The sequence below is a fragment of the Empidonax traillii genome, unplaced genomic scaffold (assembly GCF_003031625.1).
Source record: "Empidonax traillii isolate 1590-97213 ecotype Southwest subspecies unplaced genomic scaffold, ASM303162v1 scaffold8:size5222938, whole genome shotgun sequence".
NCBI lineage: Eukaryota > Metazoa > Chordata > Aves > Passeriformes > Tyrannidae > Empidonax > Empidonax traillii.
The window spans coordinates 4,922,213-4,945,034 of NW_020955201.1; the positions used below are offsets into that span (position 1 = coordinate 4,922,213).

General features: G+C 42.8%; 1 protein-coding gene across 1 annotated transcript in view; it reads left to right on the forward strand.

The window, feature by feature from the left end:
- The first annotated feature begins 13,358 nt into the window (after positions 1 to 13,358).
- The window catches only part of DMRT1 (doublesex and mab-3 related transcription factor 1), a 61,482-nt gene continuing 52,018 nt past the window's right edge, over positions 13,359 to 22,822 (forward strand). Inside the window, exons 1-2 of the mRNA XM_027883784.1 lie at positions 13,359 to 13,879; positions 16,670 to 16,853. Coding sequence (XP_027739585.1) covers positions 13,595 to 13,879; positions 16,670 to 16,853 — 469 coding nt within the window. The 5' untranslated portion in view covers positions 13,359 to 13,594. The remainder of the gene's footprint in view (positions 13,880 to 16,669; positions 16,854 to 22,822) is intronic.

A 22,822-nucleotide genomic window follows, 5' to 3' on the forward strand; every position in this document is an offset into this window, starting at 1 on the left:
TTTTTTTCCCTTCCTTTTTTCCCTCGTGTTACGTTAATACACACATACTTAATAAAGGGCTGTTATTTTTCCTTTTTCCCTTTTCCATAATTTGCTTTCCTTCAATCGGAGCCTCTTAATTTCGAATCTATAATTGCTAGAAAAGAAAGTTTGGGTCTTTTTCTCCTAATCCATCCTCAGCAAAAGACCCTTGTCTCAATTAAACTGAGACAATATATAAAAGCTCTGGCACTTTTTCAAGACTGTAAAATATGTTGTTGTCTTTTTCCAGTTACGCTGTCATATGTTAGATGAATCTGCCACTTATAATCACTCTAAGAGATAAAAGGTGAGAGTTACTGATACTGAGTTTTAAATTATGGAAATTAGCCAACACAATATTCATCTAAACACAACAACTAAAGAAAGCATTTTTGCAAGATGTACTTTCAGAGGTTTTATCTTCTTGATACTACTGGAAGAACTCAGGTTATTCTAGAAATAGCTTCTATGTCTGTTTTTCCTGGTGTTTCATGCTTTTGGCTGAGAAGTCTGGCTGTTACAAGTCCAGTTCAGCCATGGTGTGAATTAATGCAAAGCCTTGGCGTCAATACCTGACGCACAGGACTGGCTCTGTTTGCTGGGAAGGAAGTGGCCCAAAGCTAACAGGCATCCTCCTGCCTTTGAAAGGCAGCAGTAAAGCTGGCTGAAACAGCATTCACAGTCCCACTGCAGCTGCGAGCAATTCTCTTCAGGGACTCTGTCTCTCCATGTAGGTCTGTCAACTTCACCCCTTCCTGCTCTTCTGCCTGCACCCAGGTGCATCAACTGAAAGCTTAACTACAAGCATTTCTTCACTAAAAAACAGTGTTTTCAGATGTTCAGTTCATATTTTGATGCTTGGACCTGCCTCTGAGGGCCTGATTTGAGACAAGAGACAGAGGTAAGGGGCCAAGGAGCTATGCTGGAAGACGTACAAGGAGAATTTTGCATGAAATGCTTTTAGAAATGGTCACAGTGAGAATAGAGGAAAGGGGTACCCAGGTTCAGGTTTGATTCATTTTTTGGAACTGTGAAAGTATTAGCCTTTACTTACCTAATGCAATACCTGAGGAAGTAAATTAAAAAATTTCTGCCTGTTTCACTTGTGTTTGGCTGTTGTGTCTCTGTGCACTGAAGTGTCTGGTTAGAGCTTGAGCCACCTGGTTGCTGTCTTTGTCCATCAGTTGCTGCACTTTTTATTTAGTTGATCTGACGATATCCGATGTATCAGTACCTCCAAACACCGCTAGAGAGCCAGGGAGCTGCAGAGTTGCATGCGACCTGCATGAATATTTGGGAACCTTTGTGTAAGATACTATGCAGGAAACACTATAACAGGTTTTTTGGTTTGGTTTTTTGTTTGTGTTTGTTTTTGTTGTTTGTTCTGTGGGGTTTTGGTTTGATTTGGGGGCTTTGTTTGTTTTTGTTTGGGGTTTTTGGTTGTTACTGGGGGGATGTGTAGCTGGTACCTGCTGTGAGCACTTCGTCTGGGGCCTTAAAGCAAGTCAGGGCATGACAGACAAGCTTGATTAACCTTTTTTCTCTCTCATTTTATCCACCTGTGCCTTGTTCCTTCGCCCTGTGCCACTGGGTAAGTGGTAGCCATTCCCCTTGAGAACCATAACTGTATTTTCTGTTTGGTTAGCCAACACAGCCAACACCAGCAAAAATAAATTGCCTTTTAAAATATTTCTTCAATAGACAACATCCCTTCAAGGACCTTTATGTAGAGCTTTGGCTAGCTGAAGAGCCAAAAGGGGAGCTCATGCTCCCTCAGTAATGTCCTTCCTTAATGAGCCACATTAACCTCACTGAGATGAAGATAAGTGGTTGCATTTGCATGCCATGGTGGAAGAGGCAGATTAATAAAGATCCTTCTCTACTTCCTGGCCATGGCATCAGACCTTTCTCTGAGGCATGAAAAGCCACCTGCTGTGTCTGGCAGTCATCCTGCAGTGCTCCCGCATCGCTCTTGGGCATTTTCTGGTGCTGGAAGAGCAACTTTTCTCCAGTCCCAAAGGTGAGTGAGACTTGGAATCAGACACTTACAATCCACTGCTACTGCAGAGGTGTGAGCAGGCAGGGGCTGGTCCTGGAAATGACTTGCCCCCCACCTCCGCCATGCACTTATTATTGCAAATTTATCATGAGAATTTTCCAGTCCAACCAGTTATATCTGCTCAGATGCCCTTTATTGTGCTGGCTTAGTCTGCATCACTAGCCTAGCAGGAGGAGCAAGAAGCATGTTAATGCAGATTAGTTCTGCAAAAACAGGTTTTAGTTCTTGGGAAGCTTAGGTGAGTTTTTTAATGAATATGAGTTAGTTGCCATCTCTGTCTGTTGTGTCACAAGGTGACTGCCCATTCTGGCCTTCTCACAGCAACTCAGATTTGGTCAGAATACGGTCAAGAATTGGAGATAAAGAAGACATACATAGTCATATGAAAATGGGTAAGTATGTGTGTGAGTTTCTGAAGATAAGCTACGGATATGACTGTAAATGCCTCCTTTAAGCTGTGTGAACAAATTCATCCAGTGCTTTCCTGTAGTACCCCGTGTATCTGATGGAGAGCCCAGCTGTGCCCCAGCAGGATACTGGCTGTTCTCCCTCCCTCCTCTACCCTAGCCTCCCCCACGGCTTCTTTGTGGAGTGGGGAGACCTCTGCAGACAGGATAAACCCAACGTTGCTGCAAGCGTGCAGAGACAACCGGACTCTCTGACTAAACAGTTAGTTCCAGGGGTTTGTTGCGGTTTGGGTTTTTGTTTGGTTGGGTTTTGGTTTGGGTTGGTTTTTTTGTTTGGTTGTTAGGGATCTTTGTTTGTTTTAGTTTAGTTTCATTCATTCTTCCTCTTTTAATAACCCTTTTTCAACTGCTAACAACCCTTTTCAACTGCCTGTATTTATGAGCCTGCATGTATGTCATATGCAGATCTTGGTCTCAACTATTTTCTTTACCTAAACACTGAACTAGTATTCAACTGCTTTCTACCCAAATACTGTGTTTAACAAGGAGACCCAACAATGTCCTCCCAAGATCTGGGGTTAGGAGATGGAAAAATGTTGTGCCCCATACCCCAGCACTGCCTCTGGAAGAAGTGACAAGCACTGTAAAACAACTGCTAACAGAAATGTAAGCTCCATAGACAGAGAAAGGAACCTTGCCATGTAACCCTGTGCTAAACCACAAAACCCCTAGAGCTCTTCTACCAAGTCAGCATGGAAGAAGTTCAGGAGCTTAGCATTACCTTCTGGGGAATCTCTAAGGGTCACATTCTTTTACTTATAAGGAACTAGTCTACCCAAGGCCAAGAGGTATTAGGATGGCTACCCAGGCTCTGAGATCTACCTCTGCTTCAGAAATTAAAATTTCTCTTTGAATTACAGGATAATTTTCTTGAGGATGCTAATAAAATCACCTGCCATGCAATCTGATGCAGGAGACATGTTTCTGGTGTCCAAGTGAGCCTTTTCCAGCTGAAGTGTGATAAACACACAAACAGGTCACACCCCCCCCCCCCCCCCCCCCCCCGCCCCTGAGTTATGACCTACCTCAGAAAGTGATGATAGCCCAGGTTCTTGTTCATAAACCTATTGGGGCAGATTAGAATAAAATGACACTGAATGATCCATGTTTGTAAATATATATATATATATATATGATATTATTTATTGTATATATATATATGTGTCTTATTTTAGAGCAGTTTGGTTGTAATGGAAAGCAGGTATGTAGCTGTTTTGGTTATTATTATCTATAGTAATATAGCAACAGGAAAGCATAAAAATATTATGTAAGAAAATGTATGAAAGAAAGAGAAAGAAAGAAAAGAGTAAAAACATAATACCACCCATAGATCTCAGCAACAAGAGTTTATTGTCCTAATTTAGTTATCTGTTGGTCAAAGTGATGGTCTTGATCCATCGGGGTTGAGGGAAGAAGCCTGTGAAACACAAAGTGCAATGGGTTAATATACCCTTAGGTTCAGGTTGGAACGCACTGGTACCTTTCCTGTGTGCAGGGGTAGCTTTCAGTCCTCAGAAACAAGTTTGGGGATGCTTCTCGTCTTTGATGGTGTATGACACCTTCTAAGACACAGCTGCCTCTCACAGTTTAGCCAGTAAATGCTCCCTCAGACCTTCCCCAGGGGAATGAGGGGGGAGTTTTAAAATGGAGTTAAGGGCAATTACCATGATAAAGAGAACTGTCTGCTCTAGGAGGATCTGCCTCTTAGGGCTTCAGCAAAGCACTCTGGTGCCTCCACTAATGGGCAAATGTTTTGAGTCATTAAAAGACCACTCTCTCACAGCCCTCACCAGCAGGGACACTTGACCTGACTTATAGCATCTGAGGATGAAGGCTCAAACTCTCTTCCAACTGCAGAAAGGTTTGTGTATTATTCTCCTCCAGCCCTCAGGAAAAAAGGTTCTTCAAAAGCAGGAACAAACTTGGAAAACATATTATCATCTACCATGGACCTGCACAGGTGTTCTGATGGTCTGCTTCTGACATGCATTATTACTGAGGGACATGAAAACAAGCTGAGTTGGACATTCTTCTCCAACATATAAATACTTGAGCTGAGGAACTAGCTATACCAAGGACTTTAACCTCAAATGTAATACAGACTGCCTGAAAGTACCCGAAGTAGCTGATTGCCTTCCACAGATAGCAAACCTGATTCTCTTCTGTGGCTGAGCATAGCTGAGGGTGTTGATCTCAACACAAAACAAAAAGTGCAAACAACAGCATGAGGATGCCGAAGTTGTCATCCTGAACTGCCACGTCTGCTTGAGATGTTGGTGGGGCAAAGGTGGAGAGGAAATTGCAAAAGGAAATTCAGCCTTGACTTTAAATGAAGATCTGGGGAAAGCAGGAGTCCAGAATTGCAAGAAAAATTTGCAAGTCTTCTATTCCTGCCTCCTATATGTCTTTCCAGCACTGCCGATTGTGAGTAAACTAATGAGTCTCTCATCATAATGAGGTTCTTCTTCCTCTGCTTCAACTGCATCAAAACACAACTTAAGTGTGTGAAAGTCACTCCTGTCCCCTGCCAGGAGAAGAGTTGTATTAACACGGATTTTGAGGCCATGCCTGAATTCCAGTGCTGAAACGAACACTGCCTCCCTATACCACCATCACTTTCACCCGTACACTTCTAAAGTATGATTCACATGACTTGGTCTGGCACATCAATTATTTTGACCATCTTTTGTGAGTAGCTAAGTGGTGCCCCTTAGAAGTTAAAACTGATAATAACAATAATTTTAGATACTTTTTTGAATAGAAATAAAAGTGCAAGTTATTCTTTATAGCAACATTGCCATGCTCGATAACAGCTCGTATTTTAACAATACCATGATGTAACCAGGTGAATACTTTCTTTTTTAAAAAGAAAATTAAAAAAAGGGTATATGAGATTAGCTCAGTTGGTTAGAGCTTGGTGTTAAGAACAGCAAGGCCTCAACCTTGTATGGCCATGGTTCTTAACCATGAATAGCCTGTATGGGCCATTCATGTAAGAACTAGACTTTTATGATCCTTGCAGGTCCCTTCCAACTCAGAATATTCTGTGAAACAAAATATGTGTGTATATGTGTGTGTGTAATTTTCACTTTATTCTTAAAAATTAGTTTTAAAAAAAATGATAGGAGGGATCTCACCGGAACACATAAGAAAAATAGCTATTTGAATTTGGTTTTGGTATGTGTTCTTCATCCAGTGGACCAGAATACCATGGAATCCCAGAATCACAGAACATGCTGAGTTGGAAGGGACCCACGAGGATCACTGAGTCCAACCCTTAGCCCTGCACAGAACCATCCCCAAGAGTCACACCATGTGCCTGAGAGTATCATCCAAATGTCCCTTGAACTCAGTCAAGCTTGGTGCTGTGACCACTTCCCTGGGGAGCCTGTTCCAGTGCCCAAACACCCTGTGGGTGAAGAACCTTCTTCTAATATCCAGCCTAAACCTCCCCTGACACAATTTCAGGCCATTCCCTTGGTTCCTGTCACTGGTCCCCACAGAGAAGAGATTGGTGCCTACCCCTCTTCTTCCTCTCACATGGAAGTTGAAACTGCAATGGGGTCTCCCCTCAGTCTCCTCCAGGCTGAACAGATCAAATGACCTCAGCTGCTCCTCATAAAACTTCCCCTCAAGGCCCTTCACCATATCTGCTACCTTCTTTTGGACACTCTCTAATAGCTCAATATCTTTCTTATACCGAGGTGACCAAAACTTCACACAATATTCAAGGTGAGGCCACACCAGCACAGAGCAGAGCAGGACAATGAGCTACAGGTTAAAGTGAATATCCAGGTAGGTATTTAAGGTATACATCATTCAGAACATAGAACACAGTGAGTCCTACAGAGAGGAACTATGGGCTATTGTGTTTACAGATACTCAGCAATTTTAGAGGTGTACCCCACTTACCTTAGGTACTTAACGAACAACGTTCTTAGATATCATTATTATGAAGTCACAGAAGCTGCCTACCAGTGAAAAGGCAATCTCTGTTTCTTAAAAACAGGTAAGAGAAAACAATGACTTAAATGACCACGTAGAGAAGCTGTTCTTTGTTCTCAGCCTTATCATGTGTTATCTGTTACAATTTCACACTCTGATATTTTAAGAATATTTTACTCAGACAGTGTGAATATTTGCATATATTTAGCTGGGATGGCTGAGCTGGGCTCAGAGTACCCTTGTTCTGGCATCTGCAAAAGGCACTGTTTGCATTGGAATGACAGAAAATAATGGTGTCTAACTAATTAGTTTCCATACAATATTCCCATCACCTCTCAAAGCATTTCAGTGTCTAGACAAAGCTAGACTAATTAAAATTAATAGCCTGACAGTTAAAATAACTCATAACAGTGTGTCATCTTCCTAAGCAGCTTCTCACCAATAGAACTAGAGGAACTTGGTTACTCCTAATTAGCAAATGAACCTATATGTTGTACAGAGATCATCAACTCCAACACTGCCAAATAACATGCAAGGGATAGAAGAAAACTGTTGCTTAAGAAAGCCATCTAAGTACCCTAATTATCTGTATCTTGACAGCACTAAGCAAAGCCTTACCTGAGAGGCATAGGTTTCGTGGGACCCAAATCTCCTAGGTCCTTTCTCTGAACTAGATTCCTGGCATGGATGTGGGATGAACCCTTGAGGGTGGGAAGACCTAATACACTGTCTGTAGCGTTTGGGGACCACCTCTGAACTGTCTGATTGCTCTGGGCTCTGGGGCATGGAGGGCAGATGGGAGAGGCTTCAGGTGAAGAGTCAGGCTGACAGGGAAGAAGAAAGACTCTTTCTCAGCCTAGGAAATGCAAAAGGTCAGCAGCTCACATGAAGTCATTTCACAGCATGGCTGATTAAGTAACAGTCATTTGATTTTAATTAAAATATTTGGAAGAGCTCAGCTGTGTCTGGAGGCAATTCTGACACCCCTGCCCCACTCAGTGGATTTGAAAGACCTCTCACAGGAAGTGGGAAGAAATGAGGGAAGAGCAGCTTAACACTTTGCTCTCAGACATGGGTGCTACCTTGACTGATTTTATGGGAAATTCCCACAGAATGCTCCCCTGACTGCAAAATATTATGTGAAAAATACAGTTATTTAGGCTTAAAGAAAAAAAGAAGAAAATAAATTCAGGAGATATTGTAACAATACTTTTGTTTCTATTAAGCATCTGAAACAGCAACAACAAATAATAATGCACAAATAAATAAATTGGATGGACAACAAATTGCCACAGCAAAACCTGCCCCTTTTGCTACCTCAGGTGTAACTGTCCCTCAGAATCACGGAGCTCCAGCAGTTCTAAGTTTCCAAAGATCAAGAATGCAAAATAATAAAAACGTACCACTTAAAGAAGGCATAGGTAATAAAGCAAGTGCTTTATAATTTGAAATGATCTATTTCTTCCTTTAAATACCAATTGGCTTGCTCAATGACATGGAAATTTAACTGTATCCATTAAAACATTGAAGACCATAAATAAAAAAGTAGCAATTAATTGTGTTGCCTATTTTTAAGAGGTTGGAGTTTAGTTTTTCACATTCTGACAGTCTATCAAACTTAGCTCCATTACAGATGTCTTAGAGCTGAATTGATGATGATACTCAAAACTAAGGGCATTCTCTTCAGTAGTCCTACCCTGATGAAGGAGCTCAAATGTATAGATGGCTTATGTGGCTCTATCATTCTTACTGTGTGAATTACAAATGTTAGAAATGTCAGCTTAATGAGTCATGCAAGAGTCTTCAATGTTCTAAGTCACTGGGTCCAATTAATTTTTAAGTGTGCCTAAAATGAACAATGAATACTGAGAAGAAGCAATTCAGTGGTTTTCTCCACTCTCACTTTTTAACTTCTGTTTTAAAAGCTGGATCTAATAATGCTTTCAAATAGCTATCCAAGTCAATTATTAACAATGACTGAAATTTCTAAGGAGCTAACAGCTGCAATGAAATGATTCCCATTTGCATGAACAGATGAGAAAATGGAGAATGTAGGTATTAGTGAAAAAAGGTAGTATTTTTCTCTTCCTTATGCTTGTTATTAGTAAAACTACTCAGAGTGAAAACATGATAAACATACCCATTTTTAAAATATCTCCATTCTATTTGCTTCATTGAACTTGAAAACTGCTTTGATTTTTACTGTATTTGGCATAATTTAACAGTGGCAGCAGGCTTTTCTTGATTTTTCTGTAAATAGTTTTTACCATAGCCCTGATATTTGGACCATTAAACTCTGATTCTGATTAGGAGGTGTCTTGCAAACAAACATGCATTTGCTCAGGCAACATTCTCTGGTGGCTTTTCTCAGCTGTAGCTCATCTGAAGTTATTGATGTGAAGGTTCTTTTTCTACATTGTGACAACACCAACAAGCAGAGTGTGAGTGAACCTGTCACTTCAGTGATCATTAAGGCATATCACCTGCTTTGGCAGGCCTGTTCTCCAGCTTGGGCTAGAGATGACACTGTTCCCTGTCCCTCAACAACATCCCTTGTACCTTTTGGAAAACGGTCCCCTGCAGGTGTGTCACACCTTATCTTCCCAAAGGGTATGGATTTGTACCAAGAGAAAAGAACATGAACTGAGGATGCTGAAGACAGTACACATTTGCCCCACCTCGCTAACAACCAGTGGTCTTTGTAAGTGGAGCTAGGCACAGAAGCTTTTCAGGCTGATGCAGAAAGACATCCCTGCGCTCACTGGAAAGAAGCTGTGGACCACCATTCCAAGGACTCTCCTAACTCTCACCGAGGAAAAGCAGCAAATAGCCAAGTGGTGGCAGCACCATAAACTGCTTTAGTTGTTCACTCAAGTGAGAGTGGAGCCCCGGACTTCAAAAGAAAAAAAAAAAAAAAAACAAAAACAAAAAAGGAGTTTGAGGAGAAGAGAACCAAGCAGTTCAGATATGCCAGTCCTAATAAGAAACCCTTACCTTTTGTTGTGGTGTAGGCAGTCCTAGAAGTATAATCTGAAAACAGAAAACCGTAAAAACATAAATATAGGAGAAAAAAAAAAAAAGGCAAAAAAGCTATATTCTGCCAGAAAGTGTAAAAAAATTTCTCAGTTTGGAATAAAACCTTTTCCTGTGGGATTGTGTTTTAAGAGCCAAGTGATAAAACCCCAGCTTCCCTGTAAGTTAAATGAGGTTTAAAATAAGGAATGAATGAAAGAGAATTGTATAAGTGAAAGTGAAAAAAAAAATATACAGCTTATTTATGCCACCTACTGGATTTTTCCTGAAGTATCTTTTCAATCCATTTATTGTCATGATGATGTCTGTCACTCCAGAAAATACATTTGCAGGGGAGACGACTTGCACAAGTAGACCCACTGATATCAAGCCAGTGACTCACATGAGTAAATGACATGAGTGAAATAATACAAATGGAGGAGTGCAGATGGGATTTAAACCCGTTTATTCTGCAAAGCTGATGGCTATAGGGCAGCCAAGACACCCAGAGCTGCAGGGAAGCACTGAAGTCCAACAATGAGGAGTTTCCCAGCTCCTATCAGTGTCTGAGGGGAATGTGCTGGCATGGTTTTCCTCCTTCGCTTGACTCCCTCTGCCTGTCTTTGATATTTTGTTCCAATTGTCCAAAGTGTTTAAGGACACATCGATGTTTTCAAACAATGCGGATCGTCAGGGAGCATACTTTATCTTCCACCTCTCACCACTCCTGCAGCTGAGGCTCTGTTGGGAATTCACAAATTCTGGGGATTACAGCCTGTAAAATGACCTGGGAGAGTAAAAAATATCTACTGCAAACAGACAGGGCAAACCCCCTCTGGTTTGGCCCACTGACAGAAAAAAAAAACCCAACCAACCAACCAAAAAAACAGAATCACGTCTAGCAGATCTCTAAAAGGGACTTAATAAATGCACTAAACTTCACTTACTTCTGTGAAAGGTCCTCACTTTCTAACAACAGTGTTAGAATTAAACAATTTTTAATTTGTGACCTCTCTACTGGTTGCTCAGTCATGCCAAATGATAATCTTGTTGGCAAATAAAACATTTTTGCAAGGTCCAAGGGATCAGACAAAGGCATGCATCAGCAAAGGACAGATCATCACTAACAGATGACGTTTTGTACTTTAAAGGCTTGTGCAAAAAAAGATAAAACTAAAGGACAACTTTCAGTACCTATTAAAAAAAAAGGCAAAAGTATTTTGATTTTTTTTTTCATCAGAAACATCAATTACAGTTATTTGCAAAGGTGCTGGCAAACTGCAGTAATGTTTAGTCACTGCCATCATCACTGCACAGACTTGAAACTGATGCTCAGACGTACACTAAATGAGTTACAATGACTACAATTTCTTGAAGATTTGCAGTGAGGTTGCTGTGATTTGTGTTAGGACTAATGGCAGTTTATGACAATCTCCTTTTACTTCATGACTCCACAGAGAACAAATCCAGTATCACCAAACACCCATTAAAAATTTTGAGAAAAATACTGAACTCTAAACCCACCTTCAAAGTGTGACTTGAGCTAGCAAAACAAAAGCAATTCATTATTAAATGATCAATCATGTACTTGCATTCATCATGCTTCTAGGTATTTTGGTGGTATTCATCCAGAACACAAAATACCAAATCATTTTTTTTTTCCCTCACCAGTAGGTTCTGCAACATTATGGGTAATAAAGACCTGTGCAGCTACCCTGAAAATCAGGAGTAAAAAATACTAGTTATGTGAAACCGTTATGAATGAATGTTCTTCTTGGAACTGTTGCATTTTTTGCATCTTGTAACTCATCTCTGAAGTTAGCTGTCACACCTAGTTACTAATGACAAGTCATAGATAGGCAGCTGGTGACTGCTATTATTTCTATTTTGTGTTTGCTTTATATACTGTGCTTCTCTTATCTTTCCTCTTTTTTCACCCTTTCCAGTTTTTCTTTCTCCTTCTCCTGTCATTTCTGATGTGCTTTTCCTTCTCCTACCTCTTCATAGTTAAGTTGGTTGTGTTTTATTTTATTTTGTCTTTCTTGTTTTTTTGATTTAGCCTCCTTTCATCTACTTCTTAATTTGCATTTTCAATTGACTCCAAGACAATTTGCACGTGAGCACCCAGAAACATTCCTGCATGTGTGCTCCACCATGCACTGACCCTCACAAACTGGAGATTCTCTTTCAGGACGCGCTCCTAGACAACAACTTCAGAGACTGATCAATGCCACTATGAGTTGAGAAGATCTCAACTGGTTTCATTCAGGGAGGAATTTCATATTTTGATATAGGAAGTTAAGTATGCCTCTTTGCATTTTTCACCTCCTTAAATATAAGTTATATGCACCATTAGGTTTAAAGACAAATCCTAATTTTGTTCCCCTAAACACTGTATTCATCTTCTCTGTTGCAGGAGAATGTGCAGTTACTGACATCAGAAATGTCAATCCCAGCAAAGTGATGCAAGGAAAAAGTTTCAGTTTCTGTAAGTTGAATGATGGTCATACACCCACACCAAGCCTGTAAAACTTCTGCTGGGGCTTTGCTCGAGGACCATCTGACTGCTTGAGGCCGGGCCTTAACAGGTGCAGTTTAATGTGGTCTCTCTACAGGATGGAAAGTACCATAAATGTCTCCAATGTTGTACTGTAAAAAAAAAAATTCTTTAAATGTCATGTATTAAAATCTAATGCAAAGGATCAAGCAGCAAAGGATCAAGCAGCAAAGATCTTTCTTCAGGCTAAGATAGGCACTCGCTGTTTCCAGCACAGAAGCTCAATCAGAGCAGAATTAGCTGGGAGTTAGCTGATCTCAAAGAGGGAGACGCTTTCCTTGGCTTCTTCCAGCAAGAAATAAATTTCTACCCACTGTAACTTATTACCATCTGATATGCTGAGTCATGAAGCTGAGGTTATAGAAATCTTTATGCAATCTTTATAAATCAGCCTCACATAATCTCAGGTGCTTTCTGCTTTATCTCTGTTGAGTCACTCATTTGACAGTTGTCATTCATCTTAGATTGAGATGTAGTTTAATAGTTTCATTTCAGCATGAAGATAGCGTCATCTAAAGTTGAGCTCAGAAAGATTTAAAGGTGTAACAGAGGAAATATTAATACTGTAAATAATATCTGTAGAGCTGTATGCATCTATAAATCACATAGTGCCAAGCTGGAAGGGCAGCCTACGTAAAGAAGAAAAAAGCATCTTCTCTTCCCCTGCAGAGTACAGCCGCTCTGCCATCCACACCTGCTCAGAGGTGATGGCTGCCGAGTTGTCACCACACTCTCACTGCCTGTGCCTGTTGGGATCACCTGCCCACACAGCTATCGATCCAAGAGTGTTTCTACCCATTGACGGATATGAGCGTGAGGGAACCTGTGAACGGGAGATGTAGTCCAGCAAAACGCCAGTAGCCTCAAAACAAAGAGCAACTGAGCTGCGGCAACACGGGTGTTTTATTTGGGGGTCACAGCTCTCCCCGGGCCAGGCCATATTGGTCGCCTGCCCAAACTCGACTTGCCCAACTCAGGGGACCGCAAGGCTTAAAAAGAGCTACTTTGGATCGATTCTGCCATGCCCTCTCAGGCCTCACCCGGCGTCACCGCAACGGACACGGCCTGCGCCGGCCACTGTCCCGGCACCTCGGTTGGGGAGCTGCTGCAGGGAGGCCGCGGGGCCGCCTCCGACCGGGGGCCAGACCGTGCTATCGGGCAGGACACAGGCACCTCCACGACCCCGCCCGCTCTCGGGGCCGCCCCGGCCCCGCACCCACTGCCCCGCTGTGCATCCCACGGCCTCCCTCCTGGGCAGGGTCCCGCCTTTCCCGCCGCGGGCCGGCCTGGTGGGGGAGGGAGGAGTGGGGAGGGAGGGGTGGTGGTCCCCCCGCCCCGGGGAGATACCCGACGCCAGCTCCCCGGGCTAGCGAGGACTTCGCGGCCGCACGGACCCCCCGGAGTAGGGGTGGGGGGAGGCACGGCAGGAGGGGAAACAGCCGCTTCTTCTGCCCGCCAAAACGCGTGGGGTGACGGGACGGGACCGGCCAGAGCCGCGCCGACCACTCGCCCGGCTGTCGCCAGCCCGCCGCGATGCCCAGTGACAACCCGGCCTTCAGCAAGCCCCCGGACGTCGCGGGGCCGGGGGACAAGGCAGGCGGCTTCGGGAAGGCGGCAGCGCCCATGGCGGCCGTCCCGGCGGACAGGGGTGCCGGCGCGGCGGGGAAGAAGCGGCCGCGTATGCCCAAGTGTGCCCGCTGCCGCAACCACGGCTACTCCTCACCGCTGAAGGGGCACAAGCGGTTCTGCATGTGGCGGGACTGCCAGTGCAACAAGTGCAGCCTGATCGCCGAGCGGCAGCGGGTGATGGCAGCGCAGGTGAGCTCTTCCCGCAGCGGCGAGGGGTGTCTGCCGGCGGCAGGCCGTGCCCTGCGCCCAGCGGGGTTGGTGCCCGTCGGAGCCAGGCAGCCGCGCCGAGGTGCGGTGCGATGCGCGACCGCGGCCGTGGGTGGCCTCGCTCCGGGCTCCAGTCAGTAGTTGCACCGGTTCCTTCCTACTTTAATGAGACTTTCAGTTGTATTTCTCTTAGCTTATATAATTTTTTTTACATAGCAAGTGGGAGATGCCGCAGGGGCGCGCAGGATTGCGGTCGGGGCGAGCCGGCGGCAGCGGGGCGAGGAGCGGCACTGAGCGCTCGGCTGCACCCCAGCACGGCCAAGCGCCGCTCCCCCAGCCGGCTGCAGCCTAGCCGTGTGGACAGCTCCCGGCTGCACGGGACGGGCGGAATTGCGTTTGCTGATGCTGGGTGGCATTAGTTGAGCGCATTTCTGAGTTGGTTTTTTGTTTGTTTGTTTGTTTGTTTGTTTGTTTGTTTGTTTGTTTGTTTTTAACGGAGTTGTTCCAGATTTTTCGTATGGCAGCTCCGCAAATCACTAAGGAGGTGCGTCATTTTAAATCTAAACGAGGGCTCAGAAGTCGTTAAGAAAACGGCATCCAATTTAGCGGAGGAATAACTTTGTTTCATTGGTAGTCCCGCTTTCAGGCAGTGCAAATGTATGGTTGTATTATTCCTTGTGATCCTTATCTTGGAACTTTCATTAAGGGGGGTAGTCGGCATGTAATGGCTGCTGGCATACCTGAGCTCTGCTGGGATGGGGGGCGTGTTGCACTCTTTAGTTAGTGTAAATGTTCCCTGCAGACAAATGAGAAGGCAGCTGCTTGTGCAAGTGAAGGCAGTGGTATCAGACCCCCACATCCTGCACTGATGTGCGGTCAGACATTCGTGATCCTACATAAAATGAATGTTGGGTGGACAGCTTTTAAAAGCCTGAGCAGCCCTGGATTAAATCTTTCCCCTTTTTTTGTTCAGTTATTCAGTGCACGTTTATGAAACGTCCTCAGATCTCACTGGGATTGAGTTTTTGTTAATTTAAACAATTCCTCCTTGTCGGTGGCATGGCAGTCCAGAAATCATTGTTATGCCCAAGTTGCATGCATTTTCTCTGCCTGATATGAACTGTGAAATAATAAACGTGAATCCCTTTTCTATCTGCCTCGGGGAAGGGAGCACAAAGTGCAACGTTTCCAGAGCAAGTGTTTCCTTCTGCACAGACTGTTCTCCAGCAGTTCAGCTGCTTTTCCTAGGGAGTGGATGCCTTCTGCTAGCAGGCTCTGGTGATGGCCCTCCTGGGGGTTTTCTCTTCCCTGCCTAGTATTTGAAAGTGGCTTTGAAAGCCTCCCTGACTAAACCTTATCTGTGTAGGAGTTGCACACTGAAAGTTTGTCTTTCCCCCTTTGAGTATATTTCTGCAGTAAGCCCCTTGACGCTGGTGGAATTTCATCGGTCAAGGTTACTGGCTTGTGAAGTCAGAGTTACAGTGGTGTTTGCAAGTCTACACCTCTTGCTTGGGATGTCTTTTATGGGAAAAGCTAATACTAATTAACAGTATTACACATCTGCATTAGAAAAAATGTTGCTGTTGAACATGGAAATAGAGGGAAGTCCTGCCCAAGATATCCAGGAGAATTTTAAGCAACAAAAGCCCACAGTGCCAGTCTGTAATCTGGAACAGAATCAAATAAAGATGTAAATCAGTCACCCGACAAGGAGCAAGATAGGTAGCTGTAGCAGTGCCATATATATCTCCTAAACACATAACACAGCTTTGCATGAGTGGACAGATGTGCAAAATTGATCTACCAGTTCAGATGAGGCAGAAAGGACCCTCTGTCAGCAACAGATCTGGTTGGTTTGCACCCGGACTGCATATGGGCTTGGCCAGTGCCAGCTAGGTTTTGAAATATTGTCAGTGTTTGGAAAAAAATGGGAAGCTCCAGCTTTTCCAGGCCTGGCCAGCTATATGCAATGTGTGTGATACTGTCTGAGATGCTCTCTACATCGTACATTTGCCATGCTTCTTCCGTAACGGTTCTTTGTATACAGTGTAGTGTTTACTGAAATTTCCTTGAAGAGCAGTATTTCAGCAAAGAGCCAGCAAGGAAACATAGCAGGCTTGAACAGAGCAGCAGATTACGAGTATAAACCCTCATGAAGAGCTGCGTTATACTGATGAAGAGGCACAGTAGAGCCCTGCAAGCAGATTAATCTGGCTGGATTGTGAGAAGGTTCTAGAGAGTAAACCATGTGTGGAGTAGCTGAGGAAGCTGGGGTTGTTCAGCCTGGAGAAAAGGAGGGAGGCTCAGGGGAGACCTTACCACTCTCCACAGCTACTAGAAAGGAGGTTATAGCAAGATGGAGGTTGGCCTCTTCTCCCAGGCAACTAGCAGCAGGATAAGGGGAAATGGCCTCAAGCTGCACCAGGGGAGGTTCAAGGTGGACATCAGGAAGAATTTTGTCACAGAAAGGCTTGTCAAGCATTGGAACGGGTGCCCAGGGAAGTGCTGGAGTCACCGTCCCTGAAGGTGTTGCAGAAATGACTGGACATGGCAGTTAGTGCTATGGTTTAGTTAACACGGTTGTGTTTGGCCAAAGGTTAGACATCTTAAATAATCTTGGAGGTCTTTTTCAGTCTTAATGGTTGTATGGTTCTATGATCAACACTATTCAGACTGCCAAGAGGAAAAAAGCAGCCTGGAATCTGAGTCTTTCATTGTTGCCAGTATAAATTGTGCTCAAGCCATACCCTTAGGTCTGTATTTTGTTTTCAGGTTGCACTGAGAAGACAGCAAGCTCAGGAAGAGGAACTGGGAATCAGCCACCCAGTGCCCCTTCCCAGTGTCCCTGAGACATTTCTTAAGAAGAACAGCGGTGGCAGCTCTTGCCTCTCATTGGAAAGCAGCAGCCCTATGCACTCAATGAGTACAGCCATGACAGCAGCTAGTACACCATCAGGTAAAGTGCTGGGAGGGTGATGCTCATGGCCTGGGGCAGTGGCTAACACAGCTTATACCTGCTGTTGCTCCTCTTCCGCTCTCTGTGATGATGAGGTTATGGAGTCCCCTCTCCAAGAACAGTGTTGCACTCGTGGTACAGTTAGCAGAAGGGAAGAATCTGGGATGAGTCTGTCATAGTTTAGTTGATTATTTATATTTGAAAATCAAAATGTCTTTTTGGGCACTGTAATTAAATTCAGTAAGGTGTATGCCTGTGAGTAGAGATTTACGGGCAGCTTTTCTCCTTTGTCCCAAAATATGTACTCCTGCCTCAGTCCTGGCAACGGTGTTTTGGCTAGCTGTATGTCTTCTTCAAAATTTGAGTTTCCAGAACTGTATAGAAGCCAAATATGCAAAGAATGTTACTGATTTCAGCAGCAGAGATCTGTCAACTTTACGTGATCTGAAGGGGTGGTACGTCAGTACTGTGTGGCATGGTGTGATGAACTACAGTAGGCTGCTAGAGTCCTTCCACTTTATTGCATCTTACTGTATTGCATTTAACCCTCGTAAAACAAAAATCCCAAAAATTAACAGTCAACAATACTTGTATGTATATTCAGTAAAAGCATGGCCAGAAGGCACTGAAATGAAGACGCTAGACAAAACGTCTTTGCTATGTAATTGCTTTTGCCCTTTTCTAACTATGCCTGATAGATACAGCAATTGAATATGTATTAAACGAAAAAGCTTGTGTAATTGACTGCTTGTGTATAGACAAAAAAAAGAAAAAAGCAAACAAATATAGAAAAAAAGAAAAAGGAAATTTCAGTCATTATTAGTCATTTGTGTTGATGTCAATAGTGTAGGTGAAAAGATGATTCTAAAGCGGGCAGTGTCTTGCATTAACTAATAAAAGGACAGTGCATATATGTCTGTCAAATGACATTATTTGTTTTGCAGGCCATTTAAATTCTTGTCAGATGGATTTGTTGTACCCTGTGCAGATAGCAGTTTCAGACCAATGTAGAGGAATTTCTTTGGGAAGTTTTTAGAAGAACCACTTAATAAAACAGTAAATAGCTTTTTATTAGCTTTTTTTTGTTTCATTATGTTAATGTCACCTTTGAATTGATGCAGTTACTCCTTTCATATTTGCATTACTGCATGCTTTGGCTATGGACATGGAAAAAGCGGGATAAAGATTAAAGCAGTATATTCAGTAATGTATAGAGATTGTAACTCAGGGCAACTAGAAAATCCTTGTCCAAACAGAAAGGCCAAAAAATGAAACTGTCTTACTGTTGACAGAATTGGCGTTAGCTTTGATCTTAGTGTTTTTAAAATGTCAGTGACAGTATTTAGTTTATTAATCCCACTGTAATAATTGCTTACTAATTGAATTAAATTATGGCCTTTTAATGAAAAGCATCGACCAGACAAGCTTAAGACAATTCACATGGTTGAATAAAGATGTGAAAACATAAAAATGCCTAATTTAAAGTAGTTTGATTGTTTGAATGTTTCTGATTAGAACAGTCATCTTTCTTACAGCAGATTTCTCTTTGTGAGGAATTTAAATACATAGTTTCTCGATCATTTTACTAAATAACTAGCATCTACTAAATAACTGTTTGTAGATGACAACTTTTAAAATACACAGCTTCATCTGTGGAAAGAAGATGTGATTCCAGTCAAGAATCAAGTCAGGGTCAACCTTGTTCATCAGAAGTGGAAGAATCTGTGAATAATTCATAGTTTGGTTTTAGGCACCTAAGTAGCAACAGACATTTGTGCTTAGCTCAAAGGTGATTACACTGTACAAAAAAAATTATGTTCCAAATAATTGTAGTAGGTTCATCTGTTGAAAGCAGTGTAAGTACTAACAGGTTTTGATTTGATAACAGTGACTGTGTGTTGGCTTTCAAGCTCTAGAATGTGCTCTGCATTTACCCAGACCTGTAGAGTACCTTTATCAGGTGTCCAAGCGCGGGCTTTGGTGAGGAATATTGCTTGAATATCCTTAATGCTTTTCTTTTTAGCATACACTATTCATCTTTTTTTAGATGAAAAATTGCCATGTGACATGAAGCTCTTGCTTCAGGCGTTGGGTTGTTTCAGGACCAGGTGCTTGATCCTTGCATAGCTGTTTAATGATTTTACTGGTACCCTAAACTATGATTTTATTGACCCCATCAGAGCGAATGTCATTGTTTCAGTTTGATAGGCTGAGATGTTGATTTCACAAGAGTTTACAGTAATTATTAAAGCAAGTAGGGAAGGTGAAATCCTTTGTGGCAGGGAAGTCAGCAGCTCCTTGCCAGCCCCAGGAGAGCTGGTGGCTCCTGGGAATGCGGGGTGCTGTGTATGATTCACATTACACTGGGCAGGAGGTGATTTTGACAGTGGTAATTCTGTTCCTCCTCTAGGGTTTTGCCTTCACAAGAGCAGTTTTTCTTTTGTACTTCCATCACACAGAGTGTTGTTTGCCATTAGAGGAGTAATGTGTGAAGGAGCCACGCAAATCAGACATAGTGCCAGAGAAAGAGTTTTTCCTCACTGTATCTGTTTTATAGCCAGATCAGAAATATTATGACACCTGGAGACCAGAGACAGTTTTTCAGGTCCCTTTGTGACATGTCATTTTTGAAAAGGAGTAAAATGAATTATAATGGTCAAAGCAGAGATGTTTGAGCATTAACCATGTCAAGCGTGTTCACTGTGGATAAGAGCATATTCTCCCACTCAAAAGCAAACTGGGAATTTGAAGGGTAGTGGGAAGGGAGCAGACTATGGTCTTGGGGCATTAGCAGAATATTTTGCAAACAGAATTTGCTGTTTCTGTGCATTTTCCCTTAAAAACTTGTAGGTTGCTGACAGAGAAGGCCATATAATTGTACAGAGCATCAAAAAGGTATTATCCCAGGGCATTTGGAGTAATTGTCCTTCCTTCTGTGGGATGTTATGTTGTTATGTTAACGGGTGTGCAAAATTTAGGAAAGACTATGGTGAAGCATTTAAAACATGCCTTTCAGACATGCTCAGTTCATAAATGATGTTGTTATGTTAACAGGTGTATGAAATTTAGGAAAGACTATAGTGGAGCATTTAAAATGTACCTTTCAGACATGCTCAGTTCTACACTGTTCTGTGTCACTTTGGAGCCCTGCCATTTTAATATTTAGAAGTCACCAGGGGGCAGGGAGCAGAGACAAGTGTGATCATTAAACACCTTAGAGTGAAAGCAGCTCACACTTTGGGAAGGAGATTGCATTTCACCTTTCCTTCATTATATTTGGCCCTCGTCACAGACGAGGGTCATGTTTGGCAGTTGGCCAGTGGGGTGACTGCGACATATATCAACAGATGACTGGAAGGTATTGGAAAGCACCCCTTCTTTCTACTGTTCTGTACTGTTGTTGGCCTGATTTAGAAGCATCCGATATAAGAGGATTACTGTGTGATGCAAAATGCCAGCTCCTGCTCCTGTGCTGTGTCGTGGTCCATTTCCTGTTGTCTTTGCAATAATAGCGTTGTTTGGCACCTTCGTGGTATCACTGGTTGACAAATATTAATTGTCAACAATTGTGAGTAGTAAGCTTGTATTTGTTATTTCCCTTTGCTACATTTATTATGTGTGACAGAAACAATATAGTACTTTTTTTATACTTCTCTAAGTAGGTGCTGCCTTCACTTTGAAACTCTTTGACAAATAGATGTGTTTTTATCTGCTCATAGTGGGGTCAGCAGTGGTACAGTGTCTAATGAATGATGGTACTGAGATCCCTTTGAACTTGTAGTGCCCCAGCTGCCTGTGAAAACCCTATTTTGGCTTCTTTATTCTTCCTGTACTTTTTTTTAATCATGTGTCATGTTTTCAAAAATTTGTGCCGTGACCTTGCAGCTTGTTGTGCTCCATTAGCAAATTTGCAGATGACACCAAGTTGGGGGTAGCATTGTTCACCTGGAAGCAGGAGGGCTCTCCAGAGGGACCTGGACAATCTGGAGAGATGGTCTGATTCCAACAGCATGAGGTTTAACAAGGCCAAGTGCCGGGTCCTGCTCTTTGGCTACAACAATCCCCTGCAGCGTTACAGGCTGGGCACAGAGTGGCTGGAGAGCAGCCTCTGAAATATCTACTTGTTTGCATTGACATTAAGTCAGTGTATTCAGATTTGAAGTTCAGCCAGCCTCAATACTGATCAGCATCTGCAAGCCTGACTCTTGACCCAGTGACACTCAATGGTAGAATTTTTAACAAAGAATTAGCATTGTGGGGTTTGACACGTGGTGGAGGATATTGATAGTTCAGGTGACAGCAGCCTCAGCAAGGGTGAGCAGAAGGAGCAGAAGGCATTAGCTGCTGTGGTTGCCTGTGCAAGGGCTGACATGATGGCTGCAGGTCCTCAGAGATCTTGATGAGTCTGCAGTGGATACTGGTCCATCCTCCTGCTCCTCCCTAATGTCTTGGTCTCCTCATTACTCTCAAAGAATGATTTTCTCCTTCTGCACCTGCGCCTGCTTCTTTACTGGCTTTAGTTGCTGGCTACCTCCTGGCCCTACCATCTCTCCAGGCTCTCCAGGCATCCATCCCTTCCATTACTTCTCCCCCACACAACAAATCTCTGTTCAAAAATAGTGTAGTTGAATGTGACATGTCTTTACTGGATCATAATAGCTAACAAAGAAAAAAGTTCTGCATCCTTCAAGTTTGTCATCCGTCACTTGTGAATAACTAATACTTTCCCATCCATCATCATCATCATCTGCTTTTCTCCAGTTTGTCGCAGTTGAGAGAAAAAGAATCATATTTGTATATGTCTCTTGTAAGAGTTTAATGAACTGTTTTACCTTCTTGGATTGTCATGTTTTCCACAGCACAAGTTAGACTTCATCTTGGGAAGCAGTTGCTGAAGGTGGTCTCCCGCCTTTAAGGTGGTTTTCTTAGCTGCTAAATCTCTTTCAAGCTGGACTAAATAAATATTAATAAATAGTATGGAAGTGTTTTACTTTGGAGAATCCTTCCTTGATTTAGGATAAAACTTCCCCTTAGCATGCTTTTTTAATTCCTGACTAATAACCACTATGTGACAAATGAAGCACTCCATATTGTGGTGGCCATGGCTTTGTAATTTTTAGTTCCTGTCAGAATAATGTGTTCTGCTCAGAGTTGTTTAAAAAGGCATTGCTTGTGAAGCAAGGAGGGGTGAGCATTTCAGCCCCTCTTCTGCTCTGGGTTCACTGTACTTGGGAAAACAGTAAAGGAGTTTTGAGCATCTAATTATAAGACGACATAGATAAATCTGAAAGGATAGAGGGAAGGGTGACAAAAATGATGTATGGCTTGTAGCAAAGGAGTCTAAGGGTGGATATAACAGTCTATAAATATTTGAGAGGTAATAATATGGAGGAGGGGGAGGGATTATTTACAGTGCTTGAGACAGCATAACAAGGAGCAACGGCTTGAAACTAAAAAAGGCAAAATTAAATTAGACACTAGACACTTTTTCTCCTAACTAGAAGTGCAATTAGCAATGGAGTGACCTGCATAAGGACAAGGGGGTAAGTGAAGCATAATCAGGAGAGATGTTTAAGAGTGTGTTAGATTACAGTCTCAAGTGATTAATATGAGGGTAAACTCTGATCAATGTGCAGGTTAAACTAGATGACAGAAGTCTCCTGCAGCTTTGTCATCTCCTGTATGATTCATTGCCTCTGACCATTGTTTGACTGCATTAAATAAATCATAATGTTACAGGGTTCTGCATCCCTGATTAGATGTTTCCACTTAATTCTCTAGTTCTGGAGCCTGCAGCTTGCAAAGCTTGCACTTTTCCTGCTGCTCCTTTCAAGCAGTATTTGTTACTGCAGCTTTGCATGCTCATATGTGTGGGTGCCTGAGTTTTAACTTAGCTAATGTCTGAAGTGCCAGATGTGTTTATTCAGTGAGGCACAGACTCTGCCAAAAGTATTGGTGAAACAGGTAGA